General features: G+C 42.7%; 1 protein-coding gene across 3 annotated transcripts; it reads right to left on the bottom strand.

Moving 5' to 3' along the window:
• Nucleotides 1-1,483: 1,483 nt before the first annotated feature.
• KIF23 (kinesin family member 23) lies at nt 1,484-18,746 on the bottom strand. 3 transcript variants are annotated; one of them, XM_040601511.1, is made up of 23 exons: nt 18,614-18,746; nt 18,452-18,518; nt 18,182-18,310; nt 17,011-17,116; nt 16,175-16,311; nt 15,409-15,518; nt 14,644-14,814; nt 13,652-13,693; nt 13,111-13,223; nt 12,846-12,967; nt 12,194-12,296; nt 11,811-11,890; nt 11,606-11,725; nt 10,920-11,079; nt 10,213-10,380; nt 9,827-9,984; nt 9,252-9,425; nt 8,314-8,493; nt 5,475-5,705; nt 4,395-4,477; nt 4,023-4,101; nt 3,834-3,904; nt 1,484-2,273 (listed from the first exon to the last, which is right to left on the bottom strand). In XM_040601511.1, the coding sequence occupies exons 1-23, from the start codon at nt 18,622-18,624 to the stop codon at nt 2,258-2,260; spliced, it is 2,631 nt and encodes an 876-aa protein (XP_040457445.1). In that variant the 5' UTR covers nt 18,625-18,746; the 3' UTR covers nt 1,484-2,257. The 3 variants fall into 3 exon arrangements, with proteins under 3 accessions (XP_040457445.1, XP_040457446.1, XP_040457447.1); XM_040601512.1 differs by lacking the exon at nt 13,652-13,693; XM_040601513.1 differs by lacking the exon at nt 5,475-5,705.
• Between the last annotated feature and the right edge of the window lie 1,664 nt (nt 18,747-20,410).

Here is a 20,410-nt window from a genome sequence, read left to right on the forward strand (position 1 = left end):
TTCAGTAAGACTTAACGCTGGTGACAGGATGATTGAATCCAAATCAAAGAGACAATGCATTTGACAGCTGGCTCATCATTAATGGTGAATTATTTTAGTGTATGTGAAGGAGTTAATTTAAATGCCAGAAGTAGGAATATGGCCTTCTTTCAGCTTCTTTCGTTATTTCTGTTGGCTGCCCTTTCTATCCCTATCCTCCCATAAAGGCAAAAGGCAGGAAGATGGGTGGCCACAGGGAAGCCACTGGGCGGGTTAGGGGTTTCCCAAGGCTCAGCAGCACGGAAAGGAGGAATTCCCTCCCCAGGCGGAGGGCAAAGCCTGCCTCAGCACAGGGCAGGGCGGAGGGCTCAGCCCCAGCCCCGATGGTTGTTTCACACCATCTAGCGGCACCGGCTCACCACGCAGCCACAGCCCTGCCGCTTCCCAGCGCCCCGGCACCAGGCAGCAAGGGATTTGCCTCTTTAGCTCACAGAATCCTCGAATCGTACAATCATTACGGCTGGAAAAGACTTTTACCATCACTAAGCCCAACCGTTAACGCAGCACAGCCAAGCCCACCACTAGCCCACGTCCCCAAGCGCCGCATCCACGCGTCTTTTAAACACCTCCAGGGACAGCGACCCCCTCGCTTCCCCGGGCAGCCTGGCCCAACACCAAGTTCACAGAAGGCTCCGTTTCTTCAGGCTTCCCCCCCTCCCCCCAATTTCTTCTTCTATTTGCCACTTACGACATCAGCCATATTCTAAGACATTGCATTTAACTAGTCGGGCAGTAAATAAAAGCAAAACTGTACTTCACCAGCACCCTGAACACACGTTTAACAGGTGCCTGCCTGCCACGCAGAGCTCTCTGCTCAGAGCTTTCTGAAGCAGATTTTCTTGTCTCCCAGACTAAAGCAAAGAGCCTCCAAAACCATTAAGCAGCACTGCCTGCTCAAGACAGTAGAATAATGCTCTACCTCACGCTTTCTCAGAGTGATTATGCTCAAGCCTGCTCTTAGCGAGGTGAACGCTAAGCCTACCGTGGGCCAGTGTTAGCACCGGCCATTACTGCCTCTGTACAGCTTTTGCTCCAGCTGTGGGCCTCTGACCTGCAGAAAAGATGGTGTTTAAGACTATAAGCCTCTTCATAGACCGCCTGAAAATACATTTATTTATTTATACCTACAGGTATAAACTACAAGCCACAAACAGGCACTCACGTGCTTAAAAAACGTCCAAAGCTTCAACACCTTTTAATGAGGCAGTCACTCAAAATGGAACCAGCTACCCTTCAAAGAAATTTGCAGACATGAAAAAAAGATATGTTTTGGACAACCTTAAATGTCCAAGCAGATTCCTTGGTTTAAAGTTCTGAAGTATCCCAAAAGGTGCATTCATTCACAGGCCTTTGCACAAGACACAGTCAAGATGCTGTGGTGCTTACCTTAGGGGCGTGCTAAGCTACAGAAACTAAGTAACAAGAATACACTTAGCAAAAGACATTGAATAAATGTATTTATTTAAACATGTTTGCAGAGTAACACATAGAAAGCTCTCACCGTAACTCTGAGCAAATTACCTTTTACCCCTATCTACAGATGTAAAATGTAATTATTTACTTGCAATACAAAATAAAGTAGGTCTGATGTCGTCACCATTACTCATCATATCAGTATTCTTGCTTCATTACTATGAAGGTTTGAAGGCTGAAGTGTTTTCACAAGCTGAATTACATATTAAATAATCAAAAGAAACTTCTACAAAGAAATCTGTATTACCAAACTGTTGCTATTTATAATAAAATATGAAATGGCATAGAAACACTCTTAAAGTGCGTTACTCCATCTAAATAAATAGCAGCATTTATGCCTCTTCAGAACAGAGGACCTGTCAAGGAAAGGATAAGTGACCAGAATAGAAGTATTTTGAACTATAAAAAGCTGAAAAAAACACGCAAGGCAAAAGCCTTGTCTCATTAGCCTATAAAGATACAGCTTAATAACAAGGGCTTCATACACACAAGACAGGTGTTCTTCAGAAGTCCGGAGGACACAATGGCAGAACCCCCGTACATCTATTTAAGATATACACACCCACACGTATGCTTCTTTGGGACTGCACGGAGTATCTCCCATTTAACCATTGCCTAGCACAGGCCATTATATAAAATATAAGCCTGTAGTAATAATAAAGCAATTTTTATCAAGTTTATCACTGGCAGCAGATATTACATCTGTTTGATAAAATCAAGATGTTTCCAACGCAGTACATTAAGTTCATGGTTTTCTTCGCCTAAAAAAAGGAAAGAAAAAAGCCACAAACAACTTTCAGTTTTTACACAGCAGCAGTTTTCCATAACAGTAGTCAGTAGCCTATTTACCTATTCTGCTGTATACGCAAGTCTCACACACCTCCCAAGAAATGCAACGACACAAGAAAACAAAGAGCTTACTTATCAGAAACACTTGTATTTTGCTTTCTTTTTTAGGCAGCCGTGAGCATAAAATAAAGTTTTGTTTAAATTATTAAATAAGTGAAAACAAATACAAGCTCCAACTTGCACAAGCGAACTAAAGGATTCGCTACAACGTTACAAGGCTGTAGGAAGGCTGCAAGTAGCAGTAGCCACCCTGAGCACATTCCAGTTTCTAATGAGATGTAATAAAGTACATGCTAACATGACGAAAGGCAGGTATTTGTCACCTAATCTGAAAGGGGGATTACAGAGTTCAGACACTCTCCAAAACACCCTATCACCATATTTCTAAACTTTTTGGATTCCAAATGCAATAAGTTTAGTAAGTTAGTTGATTTTGGCTTCACAGAAACCTGTTTACCTCTCCAGCCCTCTCTCCCGCCTGTCAACATGTCTTGCAAACCTGCAAATTTTCTGTCCCTGAGCTGAACAGGTGCTAACAGTGCCGTGGAAGTCACCTATCCACAAGAGGCCAAATCTGGATATTGATTTCTGTTCTGCAACACCTAGTTTAACAAAACTATCTTATCTGAAGTGTTTCATTTGTCTCTGAAGCGTTTTGTTACATGTGAGGCTCAAATATCGGCACTAGCCTTACAAACTGCAGGATCATTTGGGCTTTTTGCTAGAAATTGGGACTTCCAATCTGGTAAAGCTTGCATTTATGTGTGCAGCTGCCACTGATCCTGCCACGTTAGGGAATGATAAGACAGCCCGAAGATTCCACTGTTATCTATGCATTTGAAAAAGAGGCAAATTTCTTCCAGCATGACTAAAGCCCATGCTTCCTTAGTAGATGCCTCGACAATTACACAGCAGGTAGCAGCTTGAATATTAGCAATTCAAGTTATATATGTACATATATGCTCAAGTATACCATTAGGGAGTCCCTATGGTTGCCTTAGTTCCCTACTCCATATTGTAACTTTAAATTAAAGTTACCTAAACATACAAAAATGAGTATTCTTTACTACACCAGCATCTAATAACAGCTAGGGGACAGAAGAGGGAATACAGCTTAGTACTTTGTCACTGCCACCCCTCACCCTATTCCACTCTGGACCTGTCAGGCATCTTACGGTTCCCAGCTTTTTAGCCAAGATAGCACAAGATCAAACTTGACATTCTTCTCACTGCACTAAATGCCAGATTTCTATCCAGAAGACAAGTTAATAATTCTGCTTATCCATCCTGTCACCAGTTTCCAACACTGAATAAGCCTGCTTATCTTACAGTATTAAAGAGGTATGCACACCAAATCTAAAGCGGGAAGGGCAGCAAGGTCAAGGGAGGGAAGAAAAAAAAAGTTCTCTCACTGTAGATGTTATCAGGAAAGAGAATGCAATACCCCAGCTACAAAGGAGAGATGCACTTACTTGGGCTGAGCATGATGCTGATATCCAGGTCCAAGAGCTGACCCTGCCCTCATCTCCAGTGCCACAGAACACTGAGAAGACACAGAAAAATCAGTCTCTGTTGCTAACCCCCAACCCAGCTATCAGCATTACCCCAAACGCTCATCCAGACCAAGCACAAGGTGCCCCCCTTCTTCTGTTTTGGCTTACTCTGGTTTCTACATCAGTGCATTCAGAGTCCGCAGCATCCTCGGGTGGTTCAGGATTGGGAGATGATCTTCGCTTTCGACTGCAAGAGGAGTACCCGGAAAGAGTTACAAGCATCACATACTTTAGCAGATTCTTGTACACAAGAGAATACATTTTATACTTCCTAAATAAATACTTTGCTCTCAGCAGCAGACCGGCCTTAAAAGCAGCTACAGTATGTATAAACCTCTCCAAGTTACTTTTGCATGATTTCAAAGTTAGATGCGACAACTTCCTGCTCAATCACATTCGGACCTAAAGCGGTTACACAGGCACTGCTGGAGTTATGCATCTCCAGCAGTGTCAGAACCTGAAATTAAGGCCACAACTCACCCAGTTGGAGATTCTTGCTTCAAAGTCTCTATTTCTGTGAACTGCACAGCCTGTCCACCACCTCTGGTTTTGAACACATCACCCTGAAAAGCAAAAGCAATTAACAAGGTACAGTCACTGGGTTAGTACAATAGCTACAGCACTGGTTTTCACAACTGCCATTTCCTTGCAGGTTAGTAGCCAGCAAGCACGTGTGCAAATACAGCGTCCCCCATTATGTATCTTATTATACACAGGACAATAAAGAGCAAACATCATCTACCCTGATGATCATGCAAGACACCCACAGAGCAGTCCAAGACAAAAATTTTCTATATGATATTGACAACTAAGTAATACCACTGAACTGATGTCATAGGCTTAGTTTCAATAGTTCCATTCCACAGCATGAACAGGTACATTGTCAGCTATGCAAGACTTTGCTTTTGGAAACGTCGCTACCTACAAGGTTACCTTACAGAAGTGAAGGCTTTTTTAAAAACTTAAAAAGAAAAAAAGGCAATATTGGAAAAATGAACCAAATCACGAAGAGCTCTCAATTTGCCTTAGATAAATACAGTCAGTGTTTTGGGACGCAGACATTGCAAGCGTTCAAAGCCTAGGCTGTCTCACCAACTTGCTTGTCAGCTGACTACTAGAAATTATGTCCTGGAGCATTCGAGCATCCATCACTGCAGCACGCTCACCCATACCACTAGTGGAAATCAAATAACATGACTCCAACAAGACTGACTCCACAGGAGTAGCTGCAGCCACAAGTCTACGAAGCTTTCGCTACACGTAGATTATTGCATTTTACTAGAGGAAAGAAACCAACTTAATTACTTTCAAGGAATATGGTGACCAAGATAAACGATTACACGCTTGTTTATATGAAGTAACGATAAAGTTCAAGAACAATATTTTCAGACTCTAAAAGCTCCCTTGAATCCAGCTACACAAAACTTTCAAATGAAATCTCTTAGCAGACCGAGTCAAAGGTACCCTTTTGCAAGCCAGTAAGCCTGTAGCACAAATACATTGCCAGAAATAGGTTTTGACAGGATTATCACAAGTTTACGACGAAGGCGTTTGGTTTACCTTAATTAGTTTTGTTTCAATCTCCCCATCAGAGGCTAGCTCCTGGTGCGTCAGCATATACTTGTCACACTTAGCTAGTGCCTTTTCACTTGCAGCCGCTACTGTGATGGCATGAGGGACATGTGGCTGCATGACTGTTTCAGTGGGCAGGTTAGAAGGTGGCTTATGATCTACCCATCTCTCCCCAGCTGAGCGTGACCGTCTGTGTCTGGGCCGAACTGGAGGTGCACTCTGATCAGGGTGGAAGAGAATCAGAAGAAATCAACACGCTGTAAATCTTTCAGAGGGAATCATTAGCAGAAGTAAACTTTGCAGGTCTGGTTAAGATGTATCTGTATGAAGATCAAAGCTTCGCTCCTAACGTGCTTTCAGAGTGAATCCTGAAAGGCACCCTTACCAAGAGCCTTGCATAAAATCATTAATGGATAATTTCCGTGCCAATTCCTACTTCCTGTAATTTTTAGCTAAGTGTTATCCAATCTGTTGCATTCCATACCCAATAAAGATATCCTCCTTGAGGAAACTTTACATTTGGTAATGCCTCTCCAGAGTTTCCAAATCAAAACAGATTGCTATGAACATATTAACCAACCAGAAAAAAAGATAAATTTATGTTTCCATGGATTCATTCATGAAGCAAAATGTATTTGAGGTAGCAAAGCAAGCAGACCAAGCATGAATTTCCAACATCTCTAAAAGGATGCAAGACCCTGTAACACTCCTGAGTAAACAGAGCAGAGAAAGGATCCCCCGTGCTAGTGCTTCTGAACTCAGCTGCTGGAAATCCATGAGAAACGATTGATGTTCATGTATTTTTATTTTTCGAACGTGAAGGCTATTGTCAGTTGCTCAGGAAAATGAGAACATTCTGAGAACTTGTTCAAAAACCGGTGTCCCTTCAAGATCTTTGAATGGGCTTTTGAAAGAGTATTTGTAGACCCTCTCTGCTACATTTACACACTAATTTTTGAGATCTCTGAATCCTGGTGAGGTTACACATCCCAAACTTGGGAACACAAATCCCATCTACTGCATTTTCAGGTGATTAGCACCAATTAGGATTTCTTTCACCAGTAGACATGAGATTGGCTGTACCCTTTACAGGCAAGCCTCTTACAAGTCTAAAGCAGCTCTTAAAAATTAAACATATATATAGGGGAAGGTGGCTTTTGCCAAAAATCTTCCATAAAAAAAATGAATTTCAATACTTCTCCCCACCTTTTAGTGAGCAAGTACTTATTTTTTTGATGTTTTTTTGAAACAGTTCTGCCAAGGTACCTTAGAAGTTATGTTCTAAGGAGAGGGCACACTACCACCGGTCACATTTTACTGTGGCAGAAACTACACCTCTCGCTCTGCTGACATCAATTCACGTATTAGTTAACTAGAACAGCATTTTCTTAAAAGCATCTCTCTTACTTCTAAGGGCCAGCAGGAAATTTCGAGGACACTCTCCAAAATGAATCATGCCACGATAAGCTTTCCTCCTCCCAAGAAGCTCTCTCAAGAAGCTGGGCTTGTACAATTCTCTTTGATTTACCTGAGCCACTGCAACAGTGCTATAATGTGACAGACGCCACCGATAGACATTTGCATGCATCAGTTCAATGAAAAAAAACCCAGTCTCCCACCTGTAAGGAAAGCCCCCAGTTTTAACACAGATGTGAAAATTAGGGAAGAGACTATTCAGAGAGTTCAAGTTAACAGTCACATGAGTGAGATGTTTGTCCAAGCGCTATTTCCAGCAGACATTTGCAGATATGGCTGATAAGACCACCTTTTAACCTGCCCAAACAGACTACGGTAAATTGCAGGCTGCAAGACAGATTCAAGGAGACAGACACAAGTTAAATCAAAAGGACATTCATAGCTAGGGAAAAAGTCTAGCTAGGTTCAGAGTTCCTTACAAGCACTATCTACACGCCAGCAAGAAATACACACGCTGCTTTTAAGGAGTTTCTAAACATCGAGTTAAGAAGTCAAGAGAGTAAGCAGCGAGACTCAAGTTTGGAAACAGTATTGTCCTATGCAAAACACATTTAGGGCAAAACTCCAGTCTGCATTAGGTATGCTCAATATAAGAGAGCAGCTGTAATGAGGTTTTGAGCCAGACTACACAACACTACGTTTAGCTTTTGACAGGAGCAGCACTAACCCTGCAGTATCAATCCTCTTCTACTTCTAGCTCATCTCTATGCCTCGGAACCTCAATGACTCCAGTCCAGCACACCCCTCGCCTTCTGCTTGAGTTCTTATAGTCTCTACTTTGTTCTGGTTCTTGGTGTCTACTCCTTGCACTAGAAGTGCCACCGGTAATCTTGTACGAAGGGGTTTTCTGCTCCCATTCCATAACACAGGATACCACAGAAATGCTGCTACAAGAATTATAATGCCTATGCACCTGCTGGCTGCTCACGAGCTGCTGGCTGTTAGGGACCTGAGTAGTAAGGTTACTAGAAGGCTAGAGAGAACGGGAAAGAAGTTAGTGAACATACAGAACTGTCAATTTGTAAGGCAATAAAACAATGAACACTGACAATGTGCAAAGTGCCAATTCAGCTATTCAAGCTTAAAGTTTTGGAGAGGTATTGTGTTGCAGTGACAGCATTAAGAATCGGGTATTCTTCCAGCACCAGTAGCCTTAGAAGGTAGAAGCACGAATAAAGATCACCGACTGATAAATACAACAAGAGACAAAGAATTCAAAGCAAGTTTAAGTTATCTAGATTCTGTGCTTGGGAACTAATTTCTAGCCACTAAAAATAAGTAGCCTGCACTTTAGTTTGCTCTTCTAAATATGCTTTTCCCTAAATCAGGAGGTGTTTCAAAGGCCACTTACAGGTACTGGTGAAGGAGACACTGATCTCTGAACAGGCTTCTCTCTGTCTCTCTCCCGCGAAGGCCTCTCTGGCTTTTCAATTTTTGGTTCAGTAACAATGGCCTTCAGTTGCTTCAGTTTTTCATCTTTCACCCAAAGTTTGTTCTGCATTTCCAGCTGCTTTGCTGCTACACGACGCTCCTACAAAGACAAGCAAGGAAAAGCATGAAGTACCTTACACAAAAGCACAAATAAGTGTGCTGAAAGTTTGAAGAGAATTGCATATTCCACATGGAACGAAATTCCTCCCCACTGAGATAGAAGCTATTGGAAATAACCACATACCAAGCTAAAGAAAGACTTCCCAGATTATAAAATAATACCATATTTAATGCCACAATCATTTTGCTTCCTAATTTATGACAAATGGGAACATGTCTAACCACAGTTTTATCAATGATCCCGTAGTAGTAAACAGTCCTGCAGTAGTAAAAGGTAATCCTGCAGATTTCCTTCCCTTATCACTTGTCAAGTGCATAGCTGAATAGGAGTTTACATGAGGATAAACGGGAAATTCTGACAGTAGGCTTCCAGAGACAACTGACAGAAGAGAATCACTCAGAGTGCCACAAACCCAAAAGAACAAATTTTACGTATTGAAGTGACACAGTGCTTAAGAGAGCTGCTCTAGCTGCATCAAAAGTCCTTGATGAATTTATCATACCTTACTACATTTATAAAAGTAAATATATATTTATATATATTAAAAGTAAATATATATAAATAAAAAAAGTATATAACAGACATATATAAAATGTCTGTTAAGCCCATAATTAAAAGCCGAACATCTCCATTCTTAACATTACTACTGTATAAAAACACTCAGGACAAACGAGCTGTCCAGCTTCCCCCAGCACTGCTCCATTACTCATTTCTAATGGATATGGCAGTACACTTACACATTCCTTCTCCCATTTCATGGCTGTTTCTGCCACCACGCCTTGCAATCGTGCCTCCAACCGACGCTTGTCGGAAGCCTGACGTTGCAATTTCTGGCTCTTGCTTTCTAGTTCTTGCTGAAGATTACGCTTGTCATCTTCATAAATTGTGGTCGTTTTCTCCAAAATCTCAATCTGGAGGAAGAGAGGAAGGAATTGGCTATGCTGCTTAGAAGCGCAACCGTCTAAGCCCAGAATTGCTAGTTATATCTGACTTAACATATACTAGAATATATTAGCTGATGTACAAATATGTCCAGGTAAATAGTCCACACTGCAAACAGTTTAAGAGATTTTACAACTCTCTTATAAGTTGTCCTTCTTAATGTTCTAAGAAAATCCTCACCCAGTAAGAAAGCCAAAAAGCTAAGTGTTCAGTAAAGTTCCCCTAAAAATACTTCTTTTAGAATGATTTTAGAAACAAAATCTTGTTTCTAATATTCATCTTGTAAGCAACTTCTGATGTCAAGAAGCTTGCCAAACAGTACATAGAAAATACATTTTGTGCTTAGCTTTAGACAAGGAAAAAAACTGACCTTGTATTCCAGAGTTTTAATTTTCTTCTCCAGGCGTTCTAGCTCCATTTTCTGTCCTGCTATTGTTTTTTCTTTTTCAGACAGTTTTCCTTGAATATAGTTTTCCTTGGATACAACACTGGAGTCAAATTCTTGTAGCGCTGTTTTAAATGCAAGCACTGCAAGAGAATTGATATATTTCATCTTCTCACTGCATCTCTGTAATATCAAAAGCAGTTCTGTTTTTATCCTATCAGTTTTACACTACCAGCTATTTCATTACCTCAGAAAAGGTTTTTTAAATGATCAGTCTAGACAACATACTTCTTTTGTGTTGGTAAAGAGATGCTTTGAGTAGTAATAATGACACAAAATATCTAGCTCTGCACTAATGTTCAAATTCTTACCATTTTTGCCAAACTCCTTTAACAACATTTGTCGCGTTTTATGGCGTTTTTCCAGGACTTCAATAAGCCTTGGAAGTGTTTGATCATCATTAACATCCAATAATTCACATGAAGGCAACGGTGGAAAGTTCTGCAAAAACATTTCTGTAACAGATTGCTCTTCTGTTTCTGTAAGATTTAGAGCCAAGAAAGTCTGTCAGCAAGCTACAGAACAGAAAAATCCCATTTGACAATGCTCAGTCACAGATCATTCATTCCACAGTACCCACGAAGCAGACAGAACTTAAAATAATTAATGAGAACTAGACGTTTTCAGCAGAGATGACAGTCTTGAGAAAAAAATTAAAGGTGACGTTCTCAATTCATTGCTTTATAATAGCTCCAGGCAACTCCTGATTTCTAAAGTAGGCGTTAAGCATTCAAAAACATCAAAGCACCATCCTCAGCACAACTTCCTTTCAGGAGCTGCATTAACAGGACCATGAATTCAACTGATCTCCAATAAGAAAGAATCACTTTGAGACTCCAGGCAGGCAACACTGCAGTATGAGCAGAGCAGTACCAGCTGCGGAGAAGGCTCACAACCAACAGTTAAGTGAAGTTCCTTTTGCACATTCAAGCCTCAAATAATTTGTTTCAAAATACCCTTCAGCTCCCTTACAGGAAAAAAACCCTGTTCTGTAATCACCTAGCATTCTAGTATTTACCTCCATTTTTCGGGCCACCCCGCAGCTCCAATTTCTGCGAGAGCTCCTCCCTGAAGGCCTGATTCCTAAAGCGCCGGCCCGGCGTCAAGCCACAGAGTGGTCTGTCCACAGGTCTGGCAACTTCCACTTCCTGGGTCATTTCTGCAAAGCGCATGACTTGCTACAAAAGAACAAAACCAAGTTTAACAAAACTAACCAGAAGCAGTCCAACGTAAGTTTAAAAGTGATATTTTAGGTCAATAAAAGTGTTAGAGAAGACATTATCAAGCTATAATCTCTGGTAGTTTCCAACTAGATAGCTTGGGATTCTGAAGTGGAGCATCCAGAAACTTTCCCAGTAAAACCTCCCCAACCTCAGCCCCGAAGGAACTGTGAAACAGACTGTGCAGACAGCTGAAGTTTCTGCAAGTACTGTCACTGGAGGGATTAAGCACCTAAATAGGACTATTTGGACCTCTGTAAATAAGAGAAACCTTTCCTATCTTACAAGCAGCAGTTGTACTTTTTAAGAATAAAACCCAAGACTTGTAGGGCACATTTGCCCTAAATATTATACTTGATTATCTGAAGTGCACAAGCAACAAAGATTATCATTCCTCTCATCTACTAAAGTACAAGAATTCAGTGACAAACAAACAAGAAAAAAAAAAAAGGAGGGAATGAGGCAAGATCTGCAAGAAAGTTACCAAGCTTTCCTCGTAGTCCTCAGCTTTAGGATTAACGCACACAATCATACGCACTTTTCCTTCACCATCAAAGTAGTTCTTGAAGAGATGAGTCAGTTTGGAATCTCTGTATGGAACCATCTTAAAATAAAGCACATGAAAGATCTAGTAAGCTTTCATTACACCAGATCATCATCAGAAGACAATTAGATAATGGGCTGCATACCTTATTTGTTCCATACATCTGGTTTTCCCGCAGAACTTCAATACATGTTCTTAACGTCATTAATGACTGATTAATATTACCTTAAAAAAAACCCACAAGACAAAATATTCTGTAAGCAGCCATTTGGATCGTGTTCCCAAATTACTTAGCAGTTTACTCAAGAACAAATTGCCTGGACTTAAGTTGTATTTGTTACAGATAACTGCTTTAATTAACTGAAGCATCAGAATAAGTGCTACTAAAAACTTCCAGTTTCCAAACTGGAGGATTTGAGATCATCAAATCAGACAACTGAACACTGTAATAGAACATGTCAGTTCTTCCTATGATAGTCTTTAATACGAGCACGTACAATTACCAGGCTGTCCAAAGGTGGTACATACCTGCTTCTCGCAGCCTGTTCCCTTCAGCTTTTGTTCTATTTGTTCTTTCACTTCCAGCCAGATCAACTAAAGACAGCTGGCTTAAAGTGATTTGTTCTTTCTCCTGTTACCGAAAACAAATTATGTTAGGCTAATGATTAGCTCTATGTTCCTTCCAATAGAGTAAGGGGAACACCCCCTGCCCCCCAAACCTAAACCAGCATGCACACTTAAAAATAACGCATGTTGTGCCTTTCATTTAAAGTCTGACTGCATTTTTACAGCCCTTAATGTAAGAAGCTGTGCACCAATGGCTTTTCTTGTAAGTTTCGCAGATCCCTTGTCTTGGGCCACAAGTCATGTCTGCACTCATTCAGATTCTCCAAGTTTTAGATCTTAAATAGTTTTTGCTCAAAAGCAGCAGAGGCTAAAACCTAAAGGAATAAGCAGCTTCACCCTCCATTTAATGCCCCATTTTCATTATGAAAAGATCATTTCTGACAAAGATTCAAAAATTTAAATAATTTTAATTTCTGCCAAAGTGAAATTTCTAACCCTCAAGACACAGTAACTGTTTCAGTAGGCCATGCTGTCAGGTTCACCACCTTTTCTAACCTAAATATACACGCTTAACACACACAGCTCTCCTTTAACAGCCTGCCCCACAATTCACCTGTAGCACGTTATCTCCATCTGCATCCAGGGGTGCCTGAGCCAACTTGATTATAAAAACACCATGAGAGCGACTAGATTCTCGATTCAGCTGAGTGTGTGCAATACGCCTCTTCTTTTGACCTGTTGAGAAGAAAAATAATCCCTCCAAAAACCTGTTTTATTTAACAAACTTGCCACCTGGCAAAGACCAATCTGCTTTCAGCATGATAGTGTGAAGAATTACGTATCTGTACCAAACTTAAGTAGTTAATTTGAAGATTTACCTCTCCAAAACACTTCAAAAGCTTCTTCTGTAGATTTCACCTCTACTTCTGTGCATCCTGTGACATACATGTTGTGATTCTGGTCTTCACGAAGCATTTTGGACTGTGGAGGTCTTAAAGACAAAGGGCAAATGAAAGAAAAAAAAGCCAACAGTAAAACTGAGTGGAGTTTTTTGTACAACAATGCATGCCATGCAAATTTTTTTTTGTTTAAGTACAAAATTCAGAATGAATATGTCAATTATCCATACAGCAGATGGAAGAGGAAGTGCAAGTACACGGACACATACTCAGCCAAGATTAGTTACACTTCAGCTACTGCTTTAATTTAGAAGCTACGTTTAATTGCAATTCTTACTGGAAATTATGGGTTTGGATGGCAGCTACTGTTTTTCTACATGCATACAGAAGCAAGATGGCTTCAACAGTGTTCTATATTTGCTAGTAAAGCAAGAAGAGATAGGGAGTTAGTCAGTGTCTTTTCTGCTTCTACTAAAAACTTCACTTTTCAATATTGGGAATACTATGCTTATGCACATACATAAAGTCACCATTTCGCACAGGAGTGTTGCAATTGTTCCACCTACCAAAAAAACAGGGTTAAAAAAAAATTAAATCATTTAGCTCATGTCTACAATCTTTTCACGTATACACTGTAGCTTCCATAAACAGAAATAATCCAAGGTTCCTCATCAGCTGATTTTTGGGTATAAGCACAAACACTAAACCAAATAATTTTATTTTTCTTTAAAAAGCATTCACAGATATTCAAACCCCTTTTCAAATCAGTACCCTGGAGACAGCTCTTGACATTTCAGAGACAGAGCACGGTTTGCTCTAGTCTTTGCAAATCATCCAGTTCTTTAACACATGTGCTGATGGACAGGCATAGGGCTTTCTTTAATGGATTTAGAGTTTTTTTAAAAAATCTATTCAAAGTCTCATCTGCAGACTCTTTTCTGTCTCAAGATTTACCAATTTTAGACATCAGCCAAATACACACCTTTCCAAAAAATACCCAGAATTTCATTTACGAGACAATTAACTTCTGTTTTCATGGAAGCTACTGACAAGTGAAATAACAGGCAAACTTGCATTAGCTATAAAGCAACAAGAAAACAGCAGCTTTCACCCAATACACTGTTTCCAGGACAAAATGTCAGCTGTGGAACAGCTTACTCTTCAAGTTGTAGTCACTCTAAGAACAGTACTCACAGAATAGCATGAACAGACTTAGAATCTCAGTGGGATACAATAACACAACACACTCCCTAACAAATAAAATATTTGCTTATTAATCTCCCATTATAACGAGGAAGGGAGCATCAAGTCTTAGCAGCAACAAAACCACCACCAGTACTGGGCACACTTAAATACTATACTGGACCGCTTTGCCACCACCTTTTTCATGTGGCTTGTTTAAGTGATTCCCATGAATTGAACTAGACTTGCCAAGATTACAGCTGCAAAGACATATTGCAGTTCCTACAAAAGTGTAACTGAAGTAGCAGTAACGGTATTCATAACACTAACTTTGGTTTTATAGGCTCAAAGGGAGCTTCCTCCAGCAGGTCATATATGTAGTTGTTGTAGATCTCAATATAGGAGACAAAGACACTGTAGACATTATCTTCATCAACCTCTTCCACTTTGCAGTGATCTTGAACATTGATCATATCAGCAAATTCTGGATCTATTTGTCGCCTGTTAAACACACACAGTAAGCGATTGGAGCATCCACAGACAGCTAACACATCAGACAGAGACCACACAGTTAAAAAGCAAATCTACTTACAGATAGTATGATGTGAGTATAGAAACGCTCACACTAGCATTCTACAATTCACACCACAATCAGTCACGTTACATTAAAAAAAAGCATTCTGAAAAGTTTAAGCAGATGAAGTTTCATCTGACACCACCATACTCTGCTGCAGTAAGAAATGCCTCGCAAAATTCCTGCACAGTCAACACTTCTATCCTCCACTCAGCAATCTCACTATTTCACAAAATATCCAAGTTTAACTTCACAGTACTCCCACTCAAAGTCACAGCACTTTACTCATGGGTTAACTGGTACAAAAAATAGACTCCCGTTGCCTGATTTTAAGTCTTCTAATCTAAATACTTAACCATCCGATTGCTCAAACCACATGAAATATACTAATTTTCCATTAATATTTTTCTTTATTTTTTTCAAGGGAAGGATAAAGAGACCATGGTTAAGCTAAAACCAAAACAACAGAGTAACATTTATATTAATTAAATTCATTCTGCCTGTTAACAATAGTTACTTACTTGCCAGATGGAATTTTTGGAACAGGCATGGCATCTCTTTTCTGGCGCTCTAATAGAGCATCTACTTCACACTGAACATCCACACCATTCTTGTCATCAAGCTTAAAAACCTGGAGTAGTGAATATATTTGGACAATATAACGACAAAAACTAGAGAACAGAAGGTGTTGGCCAGCAAAACAAATTAGTTGATTAAGCTGTCTGGCAACTAACAAATACCATGCCCCTCACTAACACTTGATCTGCTGGCTAATGCAAAGTAGATCTGACAGAAAACAGATATTTCCAAGAAAACAATATTTTGCAGAAGCTACCAAGCTAGTATGCTACCAAGGAAAAGACTTCCGGTATTATTTCAAATATATTTAGATACCAAAAGTCCAGAGATGTTTGACCATGAGGAAAGCCTTGCATCTCCTGTATTATTTTAGATATGGTTTCCTTTGGCTTTTGTATCTTTGGCTAGATCTCATTCCCTAACTCAAAAAAAACCCCCAAAAAACCAAGAGAGGAAGCTTCCAAAGTAGTTAATTAAAGAATGAGCAACAATTATAAGGATAGCCAAACCATACATCTTCACAAAATGTCCATCCTAGCTACTACTATGCCTGTGTCCTTGGCCCTGCTCTTCAAATCTCAAGGGGGTGGGTTCTGTTTGGTTGAAGTGCTCCAGCCATATGAGTAGACAGGAGAAACACTTTGAACAGAACATTTTATCTAGTGTTTTTAGGCTGGAGCATGGAGAATTCACTGCAAGACTACTCACAAATCGCTTGGCCTGGAATGGTCCTATGCTGTTGAAGATCATATCCAAACACCGCGGGAGGAGCCCTCCATCACCAGGAGAACCCGTCATGGTGTGTGTTTTCCCGCTGCCTGTCACACCATATGTAAAAAGGAGACCTAGGAGGGACAGGAGATTTATGTAATCATGCTCGCTGTCTCAAAGAAAAGCTCAGTTATAATCACGTGCCCTGTCTTTCCTGGGTCAAACATATTTGGAAAAAAACAATGACTCCTTTTGAACAATTAACAGTAAACCATTCCAGCCCATCAAAAGCCACTGCCGTTGCTAGTGTTTGCATCGATCACCAATAGTCGCTTCAACTACAGCTGACAGTAGCTATCATCCTCTCTGGGGAGACTGCATTTGGAAGCCAAAAAATGGAAGGAATTTGCCAAGTCCCAGGTGTAGAGGGCTGATTTGTTACGACTGTTACTGAGGAGTCTGACATAAGCCAGATATTTCAAGGACCGTGATATCAAACCCTACACAGTGATTACTGTAGTCAGTCTTTAGGTGGGTAATCATCACTTTCTGCAGAAAAAAAGCTTCTCCAGTTAAAGGCGTACAAAAAGATTAAACCGTGACACAAGTAACATGCGAGTCATAATGAAGGTAAATAGGTTTAAAAGTAATGAAAGGCACGAAGAGCTTCCAAGGTTGTTGTACAGGGGAGCTGAACCGCAACCTTCCATTGCAAACAAGATACACGTTTTTAGTTAGACAAGCTAAGAAACCTTGAAAGACATGAAATCATAGCAATATAAGAAACTGTACGGTAAACATGCAGAGAAGTCGTAAAGAACAAAATTGCTTACCATTTTTCCCATGAATGAGATCTTCCACTAGAGGTTTAGCCACCACGTCAAAAAGCTCCTTCTGAGCAACAAGGGTGCCAAACACTTCTTTAAATGAATACTGCGTCTGAAGAAAAGAAGATACATCATCCTAAACCTTAAGTTTGCCTGTCCAGAAGTCCATTGCTTCATCCATTAGAACTGCTTTCTATCAGCTTACCAGAATGATAAAAGATTCTGCTTTAGGATTATACCAGTGTTTGAACCTGGGCAGTTGCTCCAATTTAACTATTCTGAGAATAAGATGTGTATAAAGAAGAGCAACAACAGTCTCATTTTCACAGAGGTTAAGTCCAGAAATAACCAAAACAATCACAAAGCCCAGTTACTAGAGAATATCACAATTTACAGTTTCAAGCTCAAATTTATTTGAGCTCCTACCATAAAATATGCAAGCATTGAGCAAACGGACACCTACAATGGCCAAAGTCAAGTTGTTACGGCATTTAATCATTTTGTTTTAAGCTTGTGTCTTTTTCCAGTCTAGCCTCAATTTCCAGTCATAGGTTTTCAATATGCTTTTTTGGGGGATAAATTTAATCACTTTTCAATCAAAATACCTACTTATGTAAATATTTGAATTTCAAGGTTCTGAGCGAAGGTTTGTTTACCAAATTTTTAATCAATCTTTGCTTATTTTATTTAAGCCTCACTTTGTATACACAGCCTACAGCTCGGCCCCCGTCCTATAATATAAATAGGGAAACACTGCTTTTTGCCCAAATTTAACCATTATTTCATCCGTGTCTGGCTTAGCTTAGAGATGGTGCCTTTCAATCAGTCCTACATGAAGAAGTCCTTCACTCTAAATATTTGCCAGGTTTGCTTTTGCTCCTTTTACCCTCTTCCTCCACCTTGTAGAAGAAGCCTCTTCATATATGAACAATATACTTGATGGCTAAGGAGACGGTGCCTTTTTGCTCTGGACGGGTTTCTGGTTTTGAAAACCCACTTTTCTGAAAGCACAAACCAATTTGCACCCTGCAAGAGACACTGCAAGCCAGGGGAAAACATCGACCGCAGGGAAAAGGCGCCCAGTCCCCGCTTCCAGGCTGGAAGGCAGCCCCTTAGCTGAGCACTGCCCCACGGTGGGCACACGCGTGGACACCCCCACCGACCCCCAGGCCGTTACCTCCCGGTACTCCCCGTTGCGGAATATCCTGTATCTGTCGGGCGGGTGGATCTGCACGGTGGTCTCGTTGATCACCTCGATGCAGCCCTCCTGGTCCGGGCCGCTGAGCGGCCGCACCCTGCAGTACACCTGCGGGGAGAGGGCGGGCAGCGGGGGGACAGGGCCCGTCACCCCTCAGCGCAGCCCCGGGGGGCGGCGGCGGCGAGCCGAGCCCCCAGGGCCCCCTCCCCGGTGCTCCGGCGCCGCCGGGCCCCGCGCCCCCGCACTCACCCCCACCGGGTCCTTCAGGCTGGGGTGGGACGGCTTCTTCGGCGCCGGGCGCCGCGGCGTCCTGGCTCTGCTGGGAGAAGGGGGAGGCGTGAGAGGCGGCCCCGGGCCAGGCCGGGCCGGGCCGAGCCGAGCCGAGCCGGGCGTGTGGGGGAAGCGACTTACACCGCCTTCATGCCGCGTGTGGCCGGGTATCACAATCGAGACTGTCGCGCCCGAGGCAGACGCCACCGCCCGGGCTCCGCGCTGCCTCCAACGAGCGGCCCACGCGCGCGCGCACGGAGATTCAAATGCAACGTATCAGCGCTCGCAGCCCCGCCGACGTCATCACGCCGCGCGCTGTCGCTGTACGGCGCCGCCGGCCGCCAGCGTTGCCACGGTGACGCCAACGGGCGCGGCCCGGAGCGCCAGCGCCCCCCGGTGGGCCCGGCGGACCCGCGCTCGCGGCACGGCGGGACCCGCGCCCGGCGGGAGTGGCCGGAGCCCCGGGGCCTCGCTGAGGCCTGCTGCCATCCCGGGGGCCGCGCTGGGGCACTGCCGCCCGGGCGGGCCCCGGGCCGGGCCTGCAGGCTGGGGGCGCGGCGCTGCCGCGGGGAGAAGGCTGAAGCAGCCGCGGGGGCTCTGGGTGCCCCGCGGGGCAGCGGGAAGGCGACCTCCACCCCCGGGGCTGCTTTTCCACTCGCTGCTCGCCTGAGGCAGCTGGGGGCAGCGGGTGGCTGCGGTGCCGGGCCCGGGCTCCAGGCCCGGCCAGGCCACGGCAGCCCCCGCCCGGGAGGCCCGGGATGTGTCTGGTCTCGTATTTGTTTTATCAGCTCGGTTCAAGTAAAGGCTGAGGCTCGGGGAATGCGCTGTAACCCAGCAATTCTGCTGTGCCAGGCCCTCCCTGTTGCAAAGCCGCTACCTGCCTGGAGGTAAATTAGTTAATTCCTGTAGGAGATGCTTAGCGGTGGAAAACAAAGCCTGGAATGTGAAGTTTAGACACCCATGAAAAACCCGGCCAAACAAGTCTATTGAAAGACCTAACTTCCAGACAAGGAAATGCATTTCTAATTCCGGTGGGGAAACTGGGGTGAAGGGTGAAGTAATTGGGGTATCAGTGGGTTGAACTCCTCTCTTAAATCACAGACTCCAGTCAAGTCTCAGTTTTAGTGCAAGTTAACCAAATCAAGTAAGCTTACCCTCTTAAGGGAAAAAAAAAAAAAAGAAGAAAGAAGATCCAGAGAAATCCCAACCCTTTTATTCTTTACCGTGACTGCTATCAGGAGAAGCCAGTGTCCTGGGCCAACCTTAATTTTTGAACAGTGTTTTAAAATACACTGAAACGGAAGAATTTCTTAAGTTCTCATAACATACCGAGGATACAAATGGTCAAGATCAAACGGACCTCCCCAGGAGCAGAAACAGAGACCCACGTGCAGTCCCACTGCCACGGAGCGCCTCGCAAGGCACAACCATCCTCACCCTGCACCCTGAAACTGCTAAGGTGGGGCTGCCACCCTAAAAACCAGACTGAATTCCCCAAGCTCTGGGATCTAATGGCTAACAGTGTCTGAAGCTGCACTTCCCACAGCAAAAAACTCCACTCACACTTCCGCTGACTGCCACAGCAGCGGCTTGCTTCTCGTGGATCCCAGACCACTTAGGACTTAAATGAAACCCAGCATACTGATACCCACCTGGAAAATGATACACGCAGGATGGATGAGAGGACGGTTCAGTGTCATCCCAGGAGGAGAGGTGTTTTAACAAGCAAGCTAACGATTCGCACACCAGGTGCCTTTCCCAAGACTGAAGGTACAGCCAGTCAGACAACAACGCCTGCCTCGACTGGGGAGCTGTTCCGGAAGACAGTCCTAACTCCTGCTACAGTCATGTTCATACCCTCATTCCAGTTTATTTAAAGCCACGTTGTGTGTTATAGTTTTCTGGAAACAGACATGTGTATTTTGGATTAAGCGTTAT

Source organism: Falco naumanni, chromosome 7 (genome assembly GCF_017639655.2).
Source record: "Falco naumanni isolate bFalNau1 chromosome 7, bFalNau1.pat, whole genome shotgun sequence".
Classification (NCBI taxonomy): Eukaryota; Metazoa; Chordata; class Aves; order Falconiformes; family Falconidae; genus Falco; species Falco naumanni.